Source organism: Tachyglossus aculeatus, chromosome X4 (assembly GCF_015852505.1).
Source record: "Tachyglossus aculeatus isolate mTacAcu1 chromosome X4, mTacAcu1.pri, whole genome shotgun sequence".
In the NCBI taxonomy this organism is placed as follows: domain Eukaryota; kingdom Metazoa; phylum Chordata; class Mammalia; order Monotremata; family Tachyglossidae; genus Tachyglossus; species Tachyglossus aculeatus.
Genome location: NC_052098.1, coordinates 8,711,117 through 8,731,965, shown reverse-complemented (window position 1 = coordinate 8,731,965; position 20,849 = coordinate 8,711,117). Strand labels below are relative to the sequence as shown.

At 46.9% G+C, this 20,849-nt stretch overlaps 1 protein-coding gene across 1 annotated transcript in view; it reads left to right on the top strand.

The window, feature by feature from the left end:
- The first annotated feature begins 11,155 nt into the window (after positions 1 to 11,155).
- Positions 11,156 to 20,849, top strand: part of PCSK5 (proprotein convertase subtilisin/kexin type 5) — a 414,129-nt gene continuing 404,435 nt past the window's right edge. The window contains exon 1 of the mRNA XM_038769509.1: positions 11,156 to 11,879. Coding sequence (XP_038625437.1) covers positions 11,691 to 11,879 — 189 coding nt within the window. The 5' untranslated portion in view covers positions 11,156 to 11,690. The remainder of the gene's footprint in view (positions 11,880 to 20,849) is intronic.

Sequence of the window (20,849 nt, the reverse complement as noted above, 5' to 3'; positions counted from 1 at the left end):
GTCAGAGGACGTGGGCTCTAATCCCAGCTCTACCCCTTGTCTGCTGTGTAACCTTGGTTAAGTCACTTGACTTCTCTGTACCTCAGTTACCTCATCTGTAAAATGGGTATTAAGACTGTGAGCCCCACATGGGGCAACCTGATTACCTTGTATGTACCCCAGCGCTTAGAACAGTGCTTGGCACATAGTAAGTGCTTAACAAATACCATAATAATAATTATTATTCGATGACCAAATGTTCTAGTGGGGGAGACAGACATTAAAATAAATTGCAGGTAGGGGAAGCAATGCTGTGGGGTGGAGTTGAGATGAGTACCCAGGTGCTTAAGGGGTATGGACTCAAGTGCATCAGTCACGTGGTTACAGGCAGGGGCAGGAATAGGGTGGGTATAGATTAGTCGGGGAAGGCTTCCTGGAAGAGAGATGATTTTAGTAGGGCTTTAAAGATGGAGAGTGCTGGTCTGCCAGATATGTAGAGAGAGGGAGTTCCAAGCGTGCGGGAGGTGTGAGCAAGGGGTCAACAGCAAGAAGAGACAATTTTGAGGTACAGTGATTAGGTTAGTGTTAGTGGAACGAAGTATGCGGGCTGGGTTTTAGTGGGAGAGGAACGAGGTTAGACTTGGGAGGAGAGCTGATCGAGTGCCTTAGAATTTATGGTGAGGAGTTTCTGCTTAATGTGGAGATGGTTGGGCAACCACTGGAAGTTTTTGAGGAATGGGGAGACATGCTACTGGAAGAAGTAGGTAGAGTTGTGAACCACTTCCCTTTCAGTCATGTAACTTTCTTGGGAAGAGTATTTATCAGAGGAAGATAAAGAAAATTCCCCTACAGAAGATATGAAAAAGAATGCAGAGGGAGTAAAATAAGAGTAGAATCCGTGGATTAAGCTTTGGTCTCCCATATTGATCAGGAAGAAGATCCAGTTCAGCTTTCACCTGTTTATTGCCTTGAGCAGAGGATTTCAAACTGGTTTCAGGATCCTGTTGAGGGTTGGTTGATGGGACTGCCCCAAATTCACACAGCAGGCAAATGGAGGAGCTGGGTTTAGAACCCAGGTCTCCTAATACCCACCCCTGTGCTCTTTCATTCATTCATTCATTCAGTCATATTTATTGAGCGCTTACTGTGTGCAGAGCACTGTACTAAGCACTTGGGAAAGTACAGTACAGCAATAGAGAGAGACAATCCATGCCCACAGCGAGCTCACAGTCTAGAGGGGCCACACTGTTGCTCATTGCTAGGTTCCATTTAAAAATTACCTGCATCACTAGAATTAACTTTTTAAACAAAATTATTTAATGGCCATCAAAGTGTCAGCTTTTGGTCACCACATAACAGACTTAGAACATCACAAACTGGGATTTACATATTAGTAATAATGGTATTTATTAAGCACTTTCCTATATTTCAAGTGCTGGGGTAGATGCAGGATAATCATATAGCAATAGTAGTAGTAATGGTTTCCTCTCATTCTCTACCGCTTTCTACCATCTTGTGACTATGGTAGCATCTTGTATTCCAGGAAACCCTGCAGTGGCTCCTCAGACTCTGCTTCAGTAAATCTTGCACTTTTCTATGCTAATCTTTATAAAACAGTCAGTCAAATGGAATGCTTGCAAATAGCCATTCCCTACCCTTCTTGGGTGAATAGTAAGGTCTATGCCAGGTGAGTAGTAAAGAATGTTGATATAGTGGATTTAACTCCCCACATATTAGGTTTTGTGGAGATGGGGGAGGAATGTGGGCCAAGAAAAGATGTCTGTGGGTTGATAACTTTCTTGTGTATGTATCAGATGTATATTATCTTGATACCAAGGATGCTGGAGTGACAAGTGGGTCTGAAATTGTGAGGCCTCTAAACTTGTCTATATTAGCTGGACTTATCCATCATCAATGGTATTTATTGAGCATTTACTGTGGACAGAGCACCATAGAAAGCATTTAGGACAGTGCAATATGACAGAGTTGGTAGGAGTGATCCCTGCCCAAAAGGAGCTCACAGTCTATAGGGGGAGACCGACATTATAATAAATTACAGATAGGGGAATGGCAGAGCATAAGGATATGTACAGAAGTGCTGTTGGGCTGGGGTGGGGTGAGTATCAAGTGCTTAAAAGTTACACACTCTCCTTAGGAAAGATTCAAACGTAGACCCAGGTGAATGTTGTATTGTTGTTTTGTGGGGAATAGAGATTGGGAGTTAGAGGGAGTCATTATTTTCTGCCCAACTATTGGTCTTCTTGACTCTCACCTGAACCTTATGGTTTGTGAAATAGATCACTCCTTCATGCAAAGCTATCCACCAACCAGTGAGCATCCCCTATGTAATACAAAGAGCTAATTGGAAGCCCAGATACAAGATGTGCCCTTCTGTGATTCATAATAAAGATTAATTGATGCTCCCTAATGAAAACAAATTGAATCTATCAATGATCCTTCCTGCTTGGCTCACATCCTCCCACACCCCGCACTTTTCCATGAAGGCCTGGGGAGTTCAACTAAATCAGTAGGTTCTTGGAAACAATTGACTCAAGCCATTTCTGGAGAAGAGGGCATGGCTAATTGGAATCTTCTCATTAGCAACTGCCAGAGAAGCGTGTGCTACAGCTCATTTCCAACCAAAAGCAGATGAAATGGGCTAAGTAAAATGTGTGTGTCTGTCTGTCTTTGTGTTGTGAAGGGTGATAGAACAGAGAAGTCATCAAGTTAGACCTCTCTCATTCAAACCATATGGTAACTCTTAAGGACACTAAAGTTTTTCTGTGTAATGTTGCAGTGAAGGACAGACAGGGGAGTTCTAAGCATAGATGTGTAAAGGAAAGGCTTTTTGTTACTGTTGCAGCTCTTAAATAAAAAAGCCTAAAGTATTTATGCCATCTAGCACTGTCAAAAACAGTGGAAAGATGCTGCTGGAGTGATTTCTTGAGTGAAGCTCTCACCGTTCACAAGGCAGGTCTATGGGAAGAGCAGTGATTTTTCTCTGGGTTCCCTAAGTGTCTTACCATAGAATCCTTCGCATACTGTTCTGTGATTTGCATCTGGCTGGGGCTAGGAGAAGGTGGAATTGGATTCCTGTACACATCCTCATGCTCCCCTATCTCCACCTCTGGTATCAGCCTTTCATGATCTCTCTGAACCTTATATAGGCAGTTGGGAGTGGGGAGAGAGGGGAGAGAGAAAGAGTGAAGGGAGACAGAGGCAAGCAAAGAAGGGAAGACAGTAGCAAAAGTCTTAGGCATGAGGAGTCACATGATATGCCAAAAGCTCTTTCCTTTGACTCTTTTTTTTTGCAACTTTGAGAGCAACAGTTGTTTGGGAATTCAATACTTAAATAGCATGCCTGCTATCCAGCAACTCTGGGGCCAAGCAAAACCTTAACCTTTAAAGCAGCATGTGTTTGCCCATCGCGTAACAACTGAGTAATGTAATGAAGAAGAAAAAACACCCATATTATATGAGGAGAAATGGCTGGTTGAGGAGGTAACCTTAGGTAGTGGCCTAATTTCAATTGGGGGGGTAGGGGGGAGGCGTGCCCCCATAGGAGGTGCTTTCCCCCTCCCCCAACACATGGACCACTACAGACCAGCAGCCCTGACTCTTCACCTGTTTGCCCCAGTGCTTAGTGCTTGGTACATAGTGCTGAATATTTTTATTACTATTATTATGATTGTTATTATTATTATTGTTTGCACCACGAGACTACTGCAAGAGTCAGACTTGGGTGGGGGATTTCCCCTTTTATTTTTCCCACTTCTCACCCTAAGTTCAGGGCTGCTGAAAGAGTAAATTGGCCAGGCTGGTTTAGTAGTTCTCCCCTCACCTATATACACCCCACCTACTCCCTCACGCTCATGACCTTTTCCTCTAGAAAATCTGAAGATGCTTCTGATTGGGTGTGCCCAACTATAGTAGAAGATATATATATATATAGTAGAAGAGCTATAGAGGCCATAGTAGATTAGGAGATGAAAGCATACATTAAATCCAGTACCATATGTGGTGATAAGGAGAGATGTATTACGTTGTGATCGTGCAGTACCTCTCTCTACATATTTCATTAGTTAAGCCTAATTGTCAGCCTGGTAGATATTCTGAAAAACCCTTAGGCCCACACAGATCTCTGGAGGGGGCAAGAGGATGGGGGAAAAAAAGCCCTATAAAATACATGGTGAAGCACAGTTTCAAACACTGTGCCATAACAATAAATTGTTGGGAAACCACCGCAGCAGTTAGACAAGTCTGGAAGACAGAAATTGGGCGAGGGGGTTGTTTCTACTTCTAGAGTAAAAAGATTCGTGAAGTGTGAGATGTTAGGAGGCAGAGTTGAAAAGAGCAACTGGCCTGATGTGGAACTGATCCCATAGCTCATTGAGGATCCATTCTTTCTGTAAACAGTGTGGGAGTGTGTAGTGATCCAGCCTCAAGTCTTCTTGACCTGATTCACCACATGGGTAGCATCTTACCATCAGTAGCATCATTTTTGAGTATGAAGGAGTAATGATAGTAATAATAATGACTGTGGGATTTAAGTGCTCACTACGTACCGAGCACTGTCCTTAGCGCTGAGGAAGATACGAGGTGATACGTTCGGACACGGTCCCTGTCCCACATGGGATTTACAGCCCAGTAGGAGGGAGAACGGAGATCAAATCCCCATTTTGCAGATGAGAAAACTGAGGCACAGGGAAGTTAAGCGACTTCACAACACAACAAACAAATGGCAGAGCCAAGATTAGAACCTAGGTCCTTTGACTCTCAGGCCCATGCTCTTTCCATTAGGTCCCATTGCTTCTCAAGAAGGACTCCCCCACTGACCCCACCTTCTCACTCTCTTTCTCTCTCTTCTCTTTTCTCTCATTCTCTCAATCTATATTTCAAGAAGAAATCAAGTAAGTCTTTCAGAGTGCTGGAACTTGACAGGATTTCTGAGGTGTAACAGATAGATCTTCAGATAAGGTTTCCATTTCCCTGGCTATGATGTGGTTGTTTGGGAAGAAGTGCTGAGGTCAGAGATGGGGCTGGATGTGTTATCAAGGATGTTCAAATACATATTCATGTTGCTTTATACCAAATAGATAAATTGAACAAGCTTATTCCTGTCCTCTAGAAGCTTCCAGCAGAATAAATCCTGACATTTAGTGACTGCAGTCAACTTGAATATTGTAGCAGTGAGAACTGGAATCAGGAACAGATCTGGAAATAGACAGAGGCCCTGTACTATGATTGGGATAGAAGCTCAAAGATTTAGGGTTTGCATAGCAGGGAGCAAATAAATCAGTTTGAGTAGAGGGTAGCAGCAAATTGTCAGAATGAATATTTAAAGGAAAGTATAGTTTGAGGGATGGACAGTAGTTCAAGATCATTTTTAGTTTTCAGAACTGATTTTTCCCCTTCCTCATTTATACATGTGCCCCAAAGGAAGAATATGCCCTTTCACTGAGCTAGATGCTGGTCCAGGTATTGGTTTACAAAGCAGAAAAGTGGTTTAGCCACTTCCTACCTCACTTACAAATTCTCTCTCATGTTCAACACTGCGAGTGTTATGTGTGCCAAGCAGGGCATAATTACAGAAGGGAAGTGTTAGTGGAAAGAAAAAGAGAAAGAGACCATGGAGAAAAAGTATCAATGAGCAATTTTACCCCTCCTCAGGGGGAGAACTGACACTGGTTCATCTACTCCAGTGCACTAAAAAAGCTGAGAAGAGGATGTGTACCTCAGGGGGAAGGGGTGCCTGAAAGTCTGGAACTCCATCCTCCTTCCAATCCTCCCCTGCTTTTCAGAGCCCTTTTTCAATTCCACCTCCACCAGGAAGCTTTCCCTGATTCTTCCCTCCAGACTACGTCCTGGCAATTATCATCTCAGCACCTTTGTACCACCTTAATACTTTGGCACTCACAACCTCCCATTGCACGCTTCTATCTATTGATTTATATATTCTACTATTTAAGCGTTTTCCCCTCTTATCTGTAAATTGTTATATGTCTGGTTCCCCCATTAGACAGTCAGGTCCTTGTGGGCAGGGGTCTTGTCTACTGACTGCTGTATTGTACTCTTCCAAGTGCTTAGTATGGGACTCAGCACACAGTAGGCGCTCAATAAATACTGATGACTGATTGACTGATTGGCAGCTCCTGCTCCTCCTTGCTATTCCTCCATTTCTCCATTGGTGGCTCACTTTCATTCAAGAGACAGAACTCAGGTGAGAGAAATGTTTTATGCTACCCAGAGGTTAAAGTAAGTCGGAACCGTCCGCAATGCCCCACTGGAAAACAATATGTGCCAGTGTAGTGGATAGAGCATGGGGCTGAGAGTCAGAAAGTCATGGGTTCTAATCCCAGCTCTGCCGCTTGTCTGCTGTGTGACCTTGGGCAAGTCACTTCGCTTCTCTGGGCCTCAGTTACCTCACCTGTAAAATGGGGATTGAGACTGTGAGCCCCACGTGGGACAGGGACTGTGTCCAACCTGATTTGCTTGTATACACCCCAAGTACAGTGCTTAGTACAGTGCCTGGCACATAGTAAGTACTTAACAAATACCATAATTATTGTTATCATTTTAGTACTACTACTAATAATAATAATAATATTTAAGTGCTCGCTGTGTGCCATGCACTGTACTAAGCGCTTGGAAAAGTACAATAGAATAGAGTTGGTAGACATGCTCTCTGGCCACAAGGAGCTTAGTCTACAGGGGGAGACAGATATTCAAATAGATTAGAGATAAGGAAAGGATAAGTCTAAGGAGAAGCAATTTGCCTAGAAGAAAGAGCACCGGCCTTGGAGTCAGAGGACCCGAGTTCTAGTCCCGGCTCCGCCACTTGTTTGCTGGGTGACCTTGGGGAAGTCACTTAACTTCTCTGTGCCTCCATTCCCTCATCTGCAGAATAGGGATTCAGTGCCTGTAATCCCTCCTACTTAGACTGTGAGCCCCATGTGGAACCTGATTCTGCCCCAACACTTAGTACAGTGCTTGGCACATAGTAAGTGCTTAACAAATACCACAATTATGTTAAAAAGTCCTCTGGGGCTGGGGTGAGTATCCAAAGTGATTAAGGGGTACACAGCAAAGTTCATAGTTGATGTGGAGGGGAAGGAAGGAGGGGGAAATGGCTTAGTTAGGGAAGGCCTCTTGGAGGAGATGTGCTTTTAGCGGGGCTGGGCTTCAGCCAATCGTATTTATTGAGGGCTTACCATGTGCAGAGCACTATACTAAGTGCTTGGGAGAGTACAATATAACAATATAACAGACACATTCCCTGCCCACAACGAGCTCACAGTCTAGCAGCCCATTGGCCACCAGCAGCACCAGCTGCTCCCATAGAGAGCCCGGCATGGCTCCGTATGGAGTGTGGCAGGGGTGGGGAGGAAGGGCAAGCCAGCCTGTGCTCCCACTGCACCCACTCTTTCAGCTGGCTCAGGACCTGAGGGGATCCCATCATCCTCAGTGGCTGCAGACTGAGCTGGATCAGCTCTAGGCCCCTCCACACAACATCCACGCATATGGAAACACTAGGGATTTCAAACCGACACCTCCAGTTTTTAAATCTCTCCCCTTCTCCCTCCCACCCAACACACTCAATGCCCATTTGCCATTCCAATAAGAGAAATGTTTTACTTTCACCCATACTACCTTGATTCTAGCAAACAATGAGGACATGTCCACTGGAAACAAAAATAAACCTTCCTGAAAACCTGATGCCATGCAGATTTCTAATCTTTTTAACTATGTGGCCAGTGCCTTGATAAAACAGGCCAAATGTCACGTGCAGGACAGAAGGAGAAAATGGGGACGTCAGGGAAATAAAAATGGCTCAGCCCCTTGTTATGTCAATGTTTGATGGGAGGAAAATGGAGTTAAATTTGGATTGAGCTCTTCTGACCTCTCAAAAGCTGTGGCCTAAAGGAAATCTACAACTTAATAATAATAATGATAATGGTATCTGTTAAGCGCTTACTGTGTGCCAAGCATTGTTCTAAGCGCTGGGGTAGATACAAGGTAATCAGGTTGTCCCACATGGGGCTCACAGTCTTAATCCCCATTTTACAGATGAGGTAACTGAGCTACAGAGAAGTGAAGTGACTTGCCCAAGCTCACCCAGCAGACAAGTGGCAGAGCCGGGATTAGAACCTATGGTCTCAGACTCCCAATCCCGTGCTCTTTCTACTAAGCCACACTGCTTCCCTGATTAGGTCCCTGGTGGGTGGGTCCTAGTCACCGTCTGTGGGCATTGCCCTGTACATCTGAGATCCCAGACATTCTCCTTCATACACCGTAGGAGAGCTACACCTGCTTTTCACGTGGAGGAACATGCGGACAGAAGGAGCAGTCTCTGAGCACCCCCTGGGGGTGGTAGGAAATGTGGCCCCAGATTGCCACACTTTTGGTTCAGCTTGGAAAAGAGTAGATATTGGGAATGAGTCAATATAACAGACTATAACATAGTCTAATTAGTCATTTACTGCTACATTGGGATCAGTTTCTGAAAGGTGAATAAGGTGCACAGCAGGCTGAAAAAAGTTCATTTGTCATACCCGTTTCTTAATGGTATGGAAGACACCTGACTTGAGCCGCTGATGGAAGAGAACTTGGCAACTAGTGTTTTTTGATGTGATTCAATCCTGTAGGGTAAAGTTCTGCTCTTTTTTAAAAAACTGATATTTTTTAAATGCTTAAGTAATGGGATAGATACAAGTTTATCAGGTTGAACACAGTCCCTGTCCCACATGGGGCTCACAGTCTAAATAAGACAGAGAACAGATTTTAAATCCCCATTTTACAGATGAGGAAATTGAGGGACAGTGAAGTGACTTACCCAAGGTCACACAGCAAGCAATTGGCAGAGACAATTGGAGACAAAACAGGATAGCCATGGATTGTGATGGTAATGGTATTTATTGAACATTGGGAAGCAGCATGACCTAGTGGAAAAATCACGGGCCTGGGAGTCAGAGGACCTGGGTTCTAATATTGGCTCTGCCGCTCGCCTGCTGTGTGACCTTGGGCAAGTCACTTCATTCATTCATTCAATCATATGTATTGAGCGCTTACTTTGTGTAGAGTACTGTACTAAGCACTTGGAGAGTACAGTTCAGCAACAGAGACAATCCCTGCCCAACAACGGGCTCACAGTCTAGGGGAATTTAACCGATCTTTGCTTCAGTTTCCTCATCTGTAAAATGAGAATTGATTACCCATTCTCCCTCTTAGACTTTGAGGCCCCTGTGAGATGGGGACTGTGTCCGACTGATGGTGTTGTATCTATTCCACTGCTTACAGTGCAGTGCTTAGCACATACCAAATACCACAATTGTTATTATTATCATTTTTGTATTGCTAGGTGCCATGTACTATACTAAGCACTTGGGATTCCTTCTTCAGATGTTCCACCTGATTGACCCAGGGTCATAGGCAGGCAAACTGCTAGTACTGGTAGCCTTGCATTGACCCTGTCCCTTTGTTAACATTTAACTTGGACTCTGGGGATGACACAAGCCATTCAAGCTGGCAAGAAAGTGGGGAGGAATGCTTGCTGTCAACTAGGGAGAGATGGTGACATCATAGTCCTTTGGGGTGGGCTTGGAGGTGGTGTTAGAGATTTTTCAATATTATCTGCACCATTTATACTCCCTGTGAATTCTAGGCAGGCGCTTGCACTTGGGAAATTGCTGCAGATAGATATGAGACAAAAATAACATTTTCTTCTAAATTTTCTAGCATGTTTGCTCTGTGCAGACACATCTTGGGAATAGGAAATTGCCAGGTTTGGGCAAAAAATAGCGCTCCATAGCTCCATCATCTAATATTTAACCTCTGATTTCTTTTTAATTGTAAAATAGGGGGAAACAATACTGTACTGTTTCTGACCAGGGGTCCGTGAGGGTTAAATGTTTGTCAAGATATTTTAACTCCTTGGAAGAAAGGTAACGTGCTAGATAAATACGAAGTATCATTATTCAAAGCAGTGGATTGAGATAAATTAACCTGTCACAGTATATTTAGCTAATGTAGTACAAGGCTATAAGAAGGAAGGGAAAAATACCTAGCCTGGCTGAGAGGGTGGTGAGAATCCCAAATTGGGGTAAAGATGATTTAAAAGGAAAACTAGCCTTATCTTTTCTCTTTTTGTCAAACCATTTTGTCAGTTGGGGGGAAGACCTGAGGGAGTGGGTCAAATTGGCCTCCCCCCCCCCCCCCGCCTTCTGCTCTCCCCCACGCAGAGACACCATTTGACATTTCGACATATAATTTGTAAGGGAAAGGTTAAAGGAAAATGTATTTTAAAGGAAAGCTGAAGTATGAGATCATTTAATGTGAATTGGGCATTATAGATTTTCGGTTTAGTGATGCACTTGCCAGGTTCTGGTCCTCACAAGGTGGTTGGGAAAGAATTGGAGAATTTTGCCCTCGGCAAAGTACTTTGTATTCCCAGTCCGGCATTGTACGGAAAACTTCTATTTCCCCAACCCCAATTCCACCCTACATATCCACGGGTAGATTTGGCTGCGATTCTGGAATTTAACTCTTCTCTTGAGTTGCACAGGATGGACCACCAGCACTGCTTTCAAATGTCAGCAAGTAGCGTAATTTCTCCAGTTTGGGAGATGCATTACTACCATCCGTTTTCAAAGAGTTGATGCGCCTTCTTGTTAGGTTTGATCGTCTCTGGAGCAGAATGTGTAGAATAAACTGTTGCTGAAAAGCATGAAGAATTAACGAAGTGAAAATATCGGGTTATTCGTCGGCAATTGACATGGAATTGACCTTTTTAAATGCTAGCTGTTAAGGACGTTCAGAGTGAGGATGCACGAAATCTTCAGATCGCCAGCCTTCTAGGGTGTGTGATATCTTCCTGTGATGTCGGAAACTAGCGACCCATTGACAGGAAACGGAGGGTTTGGGGTTTGTTTGTTTGGTTGGTTGGTTTAAATTACTTAACCGGTCCTTCTTGCCCAGACATCCTGGGGGTTACGATGCGAATCTGGCGGCGCTAGGACCTGGTGAGCTCTTGGACTCGGACGCTTTCGGACGAGCGGGGGTGGGGAGGGGAGGTGGAGAAGGAGGGGTGTGGGGGTGTGGGGGGGGAGAGTCATTTATGCAGAGAAGGCGCTGCTGCCATTTCCACTCACACTCCACATTCACTACTCAGAGAGGGAGGGAGAGAGGTTCCCGAATCTGGGCTGAGGAGCCGCTCAGCTGCCAACACTCTTACACTGCCGCCTGCTGCTGCTGCTGCTACTGCTGCTCTGGGCCAGAGAGGAGGAGGAGGATAATTAGGGAAAGAGAAGAAGGACTGGGGAGAGACAAAAAGAACTAAGGCAGGAAGAAAGAAAAACTCGAAAGACTTTTTTTCCTCTACAAGAGAAGAGAGCGCTACATCAAAGCTGTGGGAGCACTTTAACCCCTGCAGAGGAGAGACGAGGGCGAGACACCTTAAGAGTCAGAAATGGTCTGAAGCCAGCGTACGGTTTAGTGCAATATTCTAAGATATTTCTAGTTTCCTCCACCTAAAACCGGGAGATTACCGGCTGCTCTTGCTGCTGCTGCTGCTGCTGTTGTCCGTCTGGAGGAGGTGAACGTTAGGGGCCGCGAGAGGAAGGGAAAAGCCTCGGAAAGGCAAGAGAAGTTGTGTGGAGTGGTTTGCTGACGAGGAGGAGGAGGAGGAGAAAGAGGAGGAAGAGCCGAAGGAAAAGATGGGCTGGAAGAGTGGCTGCTGTCCGGGACGATTGGACCTGCTCTGTGTATCCGTCCTCTTTCTGGGCTTCTTAATGCCCGTGTGCAGGACTCGAATGTACACCAACCACTGGGCTGTGAAGATAACGGGGGGATTCCAGGAGGCCAACAGGATAGCTAGCAAATACGGATTCGTCAATATAGGACAGGTAACCCGCACTCCCTTTCTCTCTCCCCCACCCCCACCCACCCCTTGCAAACTTTCCTTACGTGTTGCTGCCACTGTCGCTACCGTGGTAAACTCAAGCACGGGACTGGGGCAAACTAGGGCAGTGACACTCCCACCCCCCCCATCCCCTGCCCCTCTCCACACCCCCCAGCCTCCTTCCCTCAGATGTTCTGCACCCCCATGACATGCAACCACAAACAGGCTCGAACACACACTCCACACACAGAAACACGCGCGCGCGCGGTAACTCGCCAGCCATCCCAGGCAGGTACGGGCTTTCCTATAGCCCAGATCCTTTTTTAACCTGGGGTCTCCCAGTGTATTTCATCTCGGCTGTGTGTTGTTGGGTTGTATTTCAGTCCGTCTCATAAAATCCGGATTCGGTTCAGATGTCACCAGAGTGATGGGAAGAGAGGTGTGTGTGTGTGTGTTTGTGTGTGTGGGCGCGCGCGTGTGTGTTCCTGTCTGTATCTGAAAGCCAATATTTAGAGGCGGGGTGGGGGAATGGGGTGGTCAGGTTTATTTTCCTGATGGGTCCCGGCAGAAGGGTTTTGGGGAGGGGTGGGAGGCAGAGAAGAGACACCTAACTGAACTTAATGCAAGAAAGAAGTTTGATGATTCTTGTGAGAGCAGCTGTGTAAACGAGAGAGAGCTAGAGAGAGAGAGAAACCCCCCCCCCCCGACCCATTTTTCTGGTCTCAGTCCTGTTGTCTATTTCGGGAGACAACTCTTCCCGGTCCCCCGTCCCCGGGGGGAGGAGGCGGGGGGGGAATGGAAGCGAATTGGGGAGTCAGAATGAAGGGCGAAGGGAGGTTGGAAAGAAAACGTCCCGGGATGGGCCTCGGGGCGGTTGGGGGAAGGATCCGCACCCGCAAAGCGCAAGCTGCGGGAGCCCGGAGCCTTGGGAAGAGCGGGCGGCCAGTTGAGCCAGCGGTAGCAGCAGGTAAAGGGACCTCGCTGGGCTTCTGCTCCTCTTTGACCGTTTGCTCCGCTTTTATTGTTGTTGAAAGGCACCGGTCGGTCAGGAACGCTGGAGAAAGCTGCCTGGCTGCCCCAGTAGTGAGAGTAATACAAATAACGTGACTCGGTGGGGATGGTTGGAAGCGACCAACGGGAGGAGACTTGAGCGCATACAAGTCCGGGATCTCCCGCAGATCTTCTCCTTCGCCGCCTCCTCCAGCCCCAGCTAGGCCTCGCGGGCTGCTCCCCGCGGCTTGTCCCAGAGAGTGAGACGGGGGCAGGAGGTTTCGGCCCCGTCTCCGTACCCCCCGACTGACTCTCCCCCAACCCTTAACCGCCGAACCGGGGCAGGGGGCAGGAGGCAGCGGCGGCTGGGAGCAAACGGGCTCTGGGGCTCCCGGGGAGAATCGGGCGCCCCTAGAAGAGCTAGGGAAGAGAGAGGGGGCTTTTCCGGAAAGAAGGATGGACAAGGAAAGGAGTCAGGACTTGGTCGAGGGGAGGTTGATGGTCCGGGTCTGGTGCCTGAGTCGCGGTGGGCGCCGGCCAAGCTGCCTCGCCGGCTCCCCGGGTTTCCTTCCCACCGGGAGGAGCCTCCGAGTTCGACACCCAGTTAGAGCCTTCTTTTCCCAGGGAGCGTTCGGGAACCTACTCGGGCCCCAGGAGAACCATCTGTGAGGACGAACGGTGAACTGTCAGTTCAGTGTTCCCCATAGGTCCCACTTGCCAGAGAGACAGACGGTACTGACTTGCTTGTCTCCTCCACTCGCCTGTCCAAAGCCCGAGGAAAGAGGCAACTGGAGAGTCGGGAGCTCCGGGTTCTAATCCTGGCGCCGCCGCTGGCCTGCTCGATGCTCTTGACAAGTCACTTCACTTCTCCCTGCCTCAGCTAACTCATCTGAGCCTGATAAGCCTCATCCTCATGAGGAGGATGAGGTGAGCCACGAGAAGCAGCGTGGTTCAGTGGAAAGAGCACGGGCTTTGGAGTCAGAGGTCATGGGTTCAAATCTCGGCTCCACCAATTGTCAGCTGTGTGACTTTGGGCAAGCCACTTAACTTCTCTGTGCCTCAGTTACCTCATCTGTAAAATGGGGATTAAGACTGTGAGCCTCCCGTGGGACAACCTGATCACCTTGTAACCTCCCCAGCGCTTAGAACAGTGCTTTGCACATAGTAACCACTTAATAAATGCCATCATTATCTGGAAAATGGGGACTCAATACCCATGTTCTTTCCCTCTTCCTATTATCTAAGCACAGAGCTTAGCGCGGTGTTTGGCCCATAGAAAGCACTTAACAATTACCACAGTTATTTCTTGCCTAATTCAGATTTAGCGGGGCTCAGTCCAGGGTCCTGCCCAGTCAGTAAGGGAACCCTTGTAAAGGTGCCTGGGCTGCCTCCACAGATGTTTTGTTTAAAAACACCTGGCCTGCTGGCATAAAAGGGGCATGAACAAACATTTGAATCCAAACAGCTTCAAAAACAGTGAGAGAGGAACACCTGCCCAAGCTTGATCCATCCACTGTTACTTACGAAGGACTCGGGTTCTGCATCCCTTTGCGTGGTGAGTGGGAAGAAATGCTCATTAAAGCCCCCTTGGGAGCACATGGATGGTATTCTTGTCCCATCACACAAACTTTCCTGGCTTTTTTGAGATGCTTGGAAGGAAGATACAAGCTGCTCTTAGTCTCCCCTGAGACTAATGCTTTGAAAACCATGATTAAAAATAATTCCTGTTAACTAGGTGGAAAAAACCATGAGTGGCATGTGCACACTTTCTCCATCAGTGCAAAGCAATCCTTTCTAAGCTTTCATTCTTCTAATTAAAAAGTTTAGGGCTTTTGAAGTTACAAATGACCCCTTTGTTGCCATCCGAATCCACAAATAATCCAGATGTACCCATGAGTAAATCATTTTGCATCAAAGGGGTGTAGTAAAATAAATTCACCCGTGCATTATTTGTCACTCACCCTTAAGTGCATTGAGCTTTTTACATTTTGTACAAATTTACTTGTGTCCAAACTCTTTCAGTATTGTAACCGACTCTGGTTTCATTGTTCAGTTAAAGGCAGGGATCGAATCACAGTCAAAAGAAATGTTCTGTGACAAAATTAAGTGCCCGTATTTCAGCTGGGCTACCCAATTCTTGAGAGGCCTAGAAGGTAAATTGGGAGTAGTAGTAGTAATAGTATTTATTAAGCACTTACTGTGTGAGGGCACTGTACTGAGCACTGGGAAAGAATACACAAATGAGAATTTGACAGGGTCCCTGGCCTTTGGGAGGTTCGCAATTTAAGCCTGTAAGTATGGGGAGGAGAGGGGATTGGAGACAGACCCATTTAAAGTGTTGAAACACTAAAACACTAAAACAGTATGAACCACAAGGATGAATATGAATGAATATGACATGAATTATGTCTCCAACTTGTACTTCCCAAGCGCTTAGTACAGTGCTCTACACACAGTTAGCGCTCAATAAATACGATTGAATGAATGAATGAATGAATACACAAAGTACAAACAAAAATCATCAAGGTTCTGTGGCTAGAGGAGCAGAATTTCAGGCAGTGAGTCCAAGGCACACCCATAGCCACAGTGACTGCTACAACAGCCACCGGCTTTCCGGGGGTTTTGTGGAGGCCTCGCTCTGCGGGTGCTTTTCTCTTTCCCGTCAGGGTGGCGGAAGACAGAACGGGGTGGAGTCTCCTCGACGGTTCTGAGGAGATCTGGTGCCTGTTCCTGAGGAGGCAGTACATCGGCTTTGAGGCACTCAATCGGTTCTCCCCATCTTACCTTTCCTTGTTTATCTCCTACCACACCCCAAACTACACACTTCAGTCCTCTAATGCCAGCCTTCTTACTGTACCTTGATTGCCTCTGTCCTATTGCCTACCCCTTGTACATGTCCTCCCTCTGGCCTGGAACTCCCTTCCTCATATATGACAGTTCATCCCTCTCTCTACCTTCAAAGCCCTCCTAAAATCCCATCTCCAAGATACCTCCCCTGACTAAGCCTTCATTTTCCCTACTAACCTTGCCCTCTGTGTCACCCGTGCACTCAGATTCATTCATCCATTCAGTCATCTTTATTAAGCACTTACTGTGTGCAGAGCACTGTACTAAGTGCTTGGGAAAATACAGTACAACAATAAACAGTGACATTCCCTGCCACAATGAGCTGCAGTCTAGACGGGAGAATATGGTATTTGTTAAGTGCTTGCTATGTGTGAGACACAGTACTAAGCTCTGGAGTGGATACTCTTCTGATCCTCACTGGAGTAGTAAAAGAAATTCACCGGTGCAGTACCCCTTGAACACTTGATATTCACCCCACCCTCAAACCCCTTCTAGACTGTGAGCCCACTGTTGGGTAGGGACTGTCTCTATATGTTGCCAACTTGTACTTCCCAAGCGCTTAGTACATTGCTCTGCACACAGTAAGCGGTCAATAAATACGATTGATTGATTGATTAATTGAACCCCACAGCACTTATGTACATAACTTTGTTGACATTTCCCTATCTGTAATTGCCCACAGTAAACACTCAATAAATGCCATGGATGGTTGATTGATTGGGATTCTGAGGGCATGCAATGACAGCTTTTATCCCCATGGCTTAGCATGCACAGAGCATGCCAGGAGCAGGGGTCCTTGTAGACAGGAGGGAAGGTGGCAGATGGCTGGTTGTTTTCCTCCTCTGCAGTGGGTCAGATCCTTCCCCTGTCTCCCAAGCTGGAGTGTACCCTGTCATAGCCCCCTCTTTATCACTGCTAAGGGGACACTTAATTCACTGGGCGTTGATAATGCCTTAAGAGGGATCCAACCCCCAGATCCCTGAGGTCCACTTGGGGTGACCCTAGAACTCTCCTCTCCCTTGTTCCCCAACAATTCCAAAGATGGGTGGGGCTCCCTGTCCCATCAATCAATGGCATTTATTGGGTGCTTATTGTGTGCAGAGCACTGTACTAAGCACTTGGGAGAGTACAGTACAATAGAGTAGAGTAGGGCATGATCCCTGCCCACAGGGAGCTTGCAGACTAGAGTGGGAGACAGACATTAAAAGAAATTACAGATGTATATATACATGAGTGCTGTGGGGCTGGGAGGGGGTGAATATCAGGGTGTTCAAAGGGGTACAGACTTATGTGCATAGGTGATGCAGAAGGGGGGGGCTTAGATAAGGAAGGCTTCTTGGAGAAGATATACTTAGAGTAGGGCTCTGAAGATGGGCAAAGTGGTGGTCTGTCAATAGGAAGTGGGAGGGAGTTCTAGGCCAGAGGGAGAATATGGGCAAGGGACTGGCAGCAAGAAAGATGAAATGGAGGTATAGTGAGTAGGTTGGGGTCAGTGGGGCGAGGTGCATGGGCTGGATTGTCATAGGAGATCAGTGATGGTAGATAGGCGAGAGAGAGTTGATCCAGTGCCTTAAAGCTAGTGGTAAGGAGTTTCTATTAGATACAGTGATGTGTGCACAGCCATTGGAGGTTTTTGAGAAGGGGAGAGACATTGACTGAGTGAATTTTTAGAGAAATGTTCCAGCCAGCAGAGTGAAATATGGACTGGAGAGGGGAGAGGCAGGAGGCAGGAAGGTTAGCATGGAGGCTGATGCAGTAATCAATAATAATAATGATAATGGTATTTGTTAAGCGCCTACTATGTGCCCAGCACTGTTCTAGGCAGGGTATGATAAGTGCCTGGATCAGCATGGTAGCAGTTTGGGTGGAGAGAATGGGGACGATTCCAGAGATGTGAAGGTAGAACTGACAGGATTTGGTGACAGGCTGAATATGCAGTTTGGATGAGAGATGAGTCTAGGATGATGCCAGGGTTATGGGCTTGTGAGATGAGGAAGATGATGGTATTGTCTACAGTGTTGGGAAAGTTAGGAGGAGGACCGTGTTTGGGTGGGAAGATAAGGAGTTCTGTTTTGGACATGTTAAGTTGGAGGTGTAGCCAGGGCATTCAGGTAGGGATGTCCTGAAGGCAGGAGGAAATGTGAGACTGCAGAAAAGCTCCCCTGCTTGCAGTAGCCCCTGTGGATGGGCATCCTAGTTCTTCACTGGAAAAGTAAGTGGTCAGTGCTTTCTCCACAATGCTCCTGACACCCTTAGGGCAGTCCCTTGTTGAGATCTAAGATAGGAAGTCAGGGTCATTCCCACTCTTCACACAGACAGACAGACACTCTCTCTCTCTCTCTCTCTCTCTCTCTCTCTCTCTCTCTCTCTCTCTCTCTCTCTCTCTCTCTCTCTCCCTTTCCCTCTCTCTCCCTACATTCCTCTCAGCTCCTGCTGCCTAGAAGGTATGTACATAAGTGCTGTGGGGCTGAGGGAGGGGATGAAAAAAGGGAGTAAATCCAAAGGCAGTGCAGAAGGGAGTAGAAGATGAAATGAGGGTTTAGGGAAAGCCTCTTGGAGGAGATATGCCTTCAATAAGCTCTGAAGGTGGGGAGAGTGATTGTAGGATCTGAAGAGGGAGGGCATTCCAGACCAGTGACAGGGCATGGGTGAGAGGTCAGCAGCTAGATAGATGAGATCAAAGTACAGTGAGTAGGTTGGCATTAGAAGAGCAAAGTGTGAGGGCTGGATTGTAGTGGGAGAACAGTGAGGTGAGGTAGGAAGGGGCAAGGTGACTGAGTGCCTAAAGCCGATGGTGAGGAGTTTCTGTTTGATGCTCAGCTCCAAAGTCATGGGAATTGCAGGCTCAGAGTTGTCCAGTTCTGTCTTATCTCCATAGCAGGAGGCATGGGCTTTAAGGGACCCATGCAGCATGGATGGGGCAGAGATGTTCACAGAGACGTGGGTTAAAAACAAATACCACACAGAACAGGTTTGGCTGTGGGAGCAGGGTTGTTCTAGCAGTGGATGGAACTGCATAAGTTAATTTCATTTTTAAAATATGGAACAAAGTGCATCCTGTATTGATTTCACATGGGCCATGTGAACAATTGAGGAACAATTGGCCAAAAAAATGGGGTCTTCCATAAAACAGGGGATATGTGGCCACTCTAGAGCTGACCATAGTTCTAGAGGTCTCTGCTTAGACTGTGAGTCCCATGTGGGACAGGGACTATGTCCAGCCTGAATATCTTGTATCTACCCCAGCACCTAGAGCAGTGTTTGGCACATAGTAAGTGCCTAACAATTACCATTAAAAAGTAAGCAAACAAAAAAATTGGCTAAAATATGGGATATTCCATAAAATAGGGGGTATGTGGTCACTCTCGAGCTGACCATACTTTTAGGGATTGGAACCATCCATCACCATCAATGCATGGATGTGTACTTCTAACAAAGTCAGATCTGCACACAGAAATTCAAGGAGGGGAAACCAACTCTGGGCCAGCGATTTGAACACAGTGTACGTGTAGATTTATCATGCCACCACTGTGGCCACAACATGCTTTCTTTCCCCTTCCCCTAAATATTGGGTGTCCAGGAAGGGGAGAGGTATTGGCCATCTTGTGCTGAGCAGTGAACAGAGCAGCATGGCCAAGTGGAAACAACACGGGTCTGGGAATCAGAAGGCCTGGCTCTGCCAATTGTCTGCTGTGCAACCTTGGGTAAGCCACTTAGCTTCTCCTTGCCTCAGTTACATTGTCTGTAAAATGGGGATTTAGACTGTGAGCCCCATGTGGGATATGGATCTTGGCCAACCTGATTGACTTATATCTACCCCAAGCTTAGTACAATGCCTGGCACATAGTAAGCACTTAGTAAATACCATAAAACACAAAAAAACAAAGTTATAATAATGATAGTGGTATTTGTTAAGTGCTTACTATGTGCCAGGTACTGTACTAAGCCCTGGAAAAACTTAGCACTCCCCCTCTTGACTGTGAGCTCATCATGGGCAGGGAATCAATCAATCAATCAATCGTATTTATTGAGCGCTTACTGTGTGCAGAGCACTGTACTAAGCGCTTGGGAAGCACAAGTTGGCAACACATAGAGACGGTCCCTACCCAACAGTGGGCTCACAGTCTAGAAGGGGGAGACAGAGAACAAAACAAAACATATTAACAAAATAAAATAAATAGAATAGATATGTACAAGTAAAATAAATAAATAAATAGAGTAATAAATATGTACAAACATATATACATATATACAGGTGCTGTGAGGAAGGGAAAGAGGTAAGGCAGGGGGGATGGAGAGGGGGCGGAGGGGGAGAGGAAGGAGGGGGCTCAGTCTGGGAAGGCCTTCTGGAGAAGGTGAGCTCTCAGTAGGGCCTTGAAGGGAGGAAGAGAGCTAGCTTGGCGGATGTGGGGAGGGAGGGCATTCCAGGCCAGGGGGATGATGTGGGCCGGGGGTCGACGGCGGGACAGGCGAGAACGAGGCACAGTGAGGAGATTAGCGGCAGAGGAGCGGAGGGTGCGGGCTGGGCTGTAGAAGGAGAGAAGGGAGGTGAGGTAAGGAGGGGTCGAGGTGATGGAGAGCCTTGAAGCCGAGGGTGAGGAGTTTCTGCCTGATGCATAGGTTGATTGGTAGCCACTGGAGATTTTTAAGGAGGAGAGTAACATGTCCAGAGCGTTTCTGGACAAAGACAATCCGGGCAGCGGCGTGAAGTATGGATTGAAGTGGGGAGAGACAAGAGGATGGGAGATCGGAGAGGAGGCTGATACAGTAGTCCAGACGGGATAGGATGAGAGCTTGAATGAACAGGGTAGCAGTTTGGATGGAGAGGAAAGGGCGGATCTTGGCAATGTTGCGGAGCTGAGACCGGCAGGTTTTGGTGACGGCTTGGATGTGAGGGGTGAACGAGAGAGCGGAGTCGTGGATGACACCAAGGTTGCGGGCCTGTGAGACAGGAAGGATGGAAGTGCCGTATTCATCTCTCAACTCTGTTATATTGTTATTTTGTACTCTCCCAAGCACTTAGTACAGTGCTCTATAAATTCAACTGATTGAGAGTGCACTAGAAGTAAAAGACGCAGTCCCTAGCTTCAAAGAGCTTAGAAGGTCAAAAAGCCTGTAGAGAGCTGTAACGTTATAG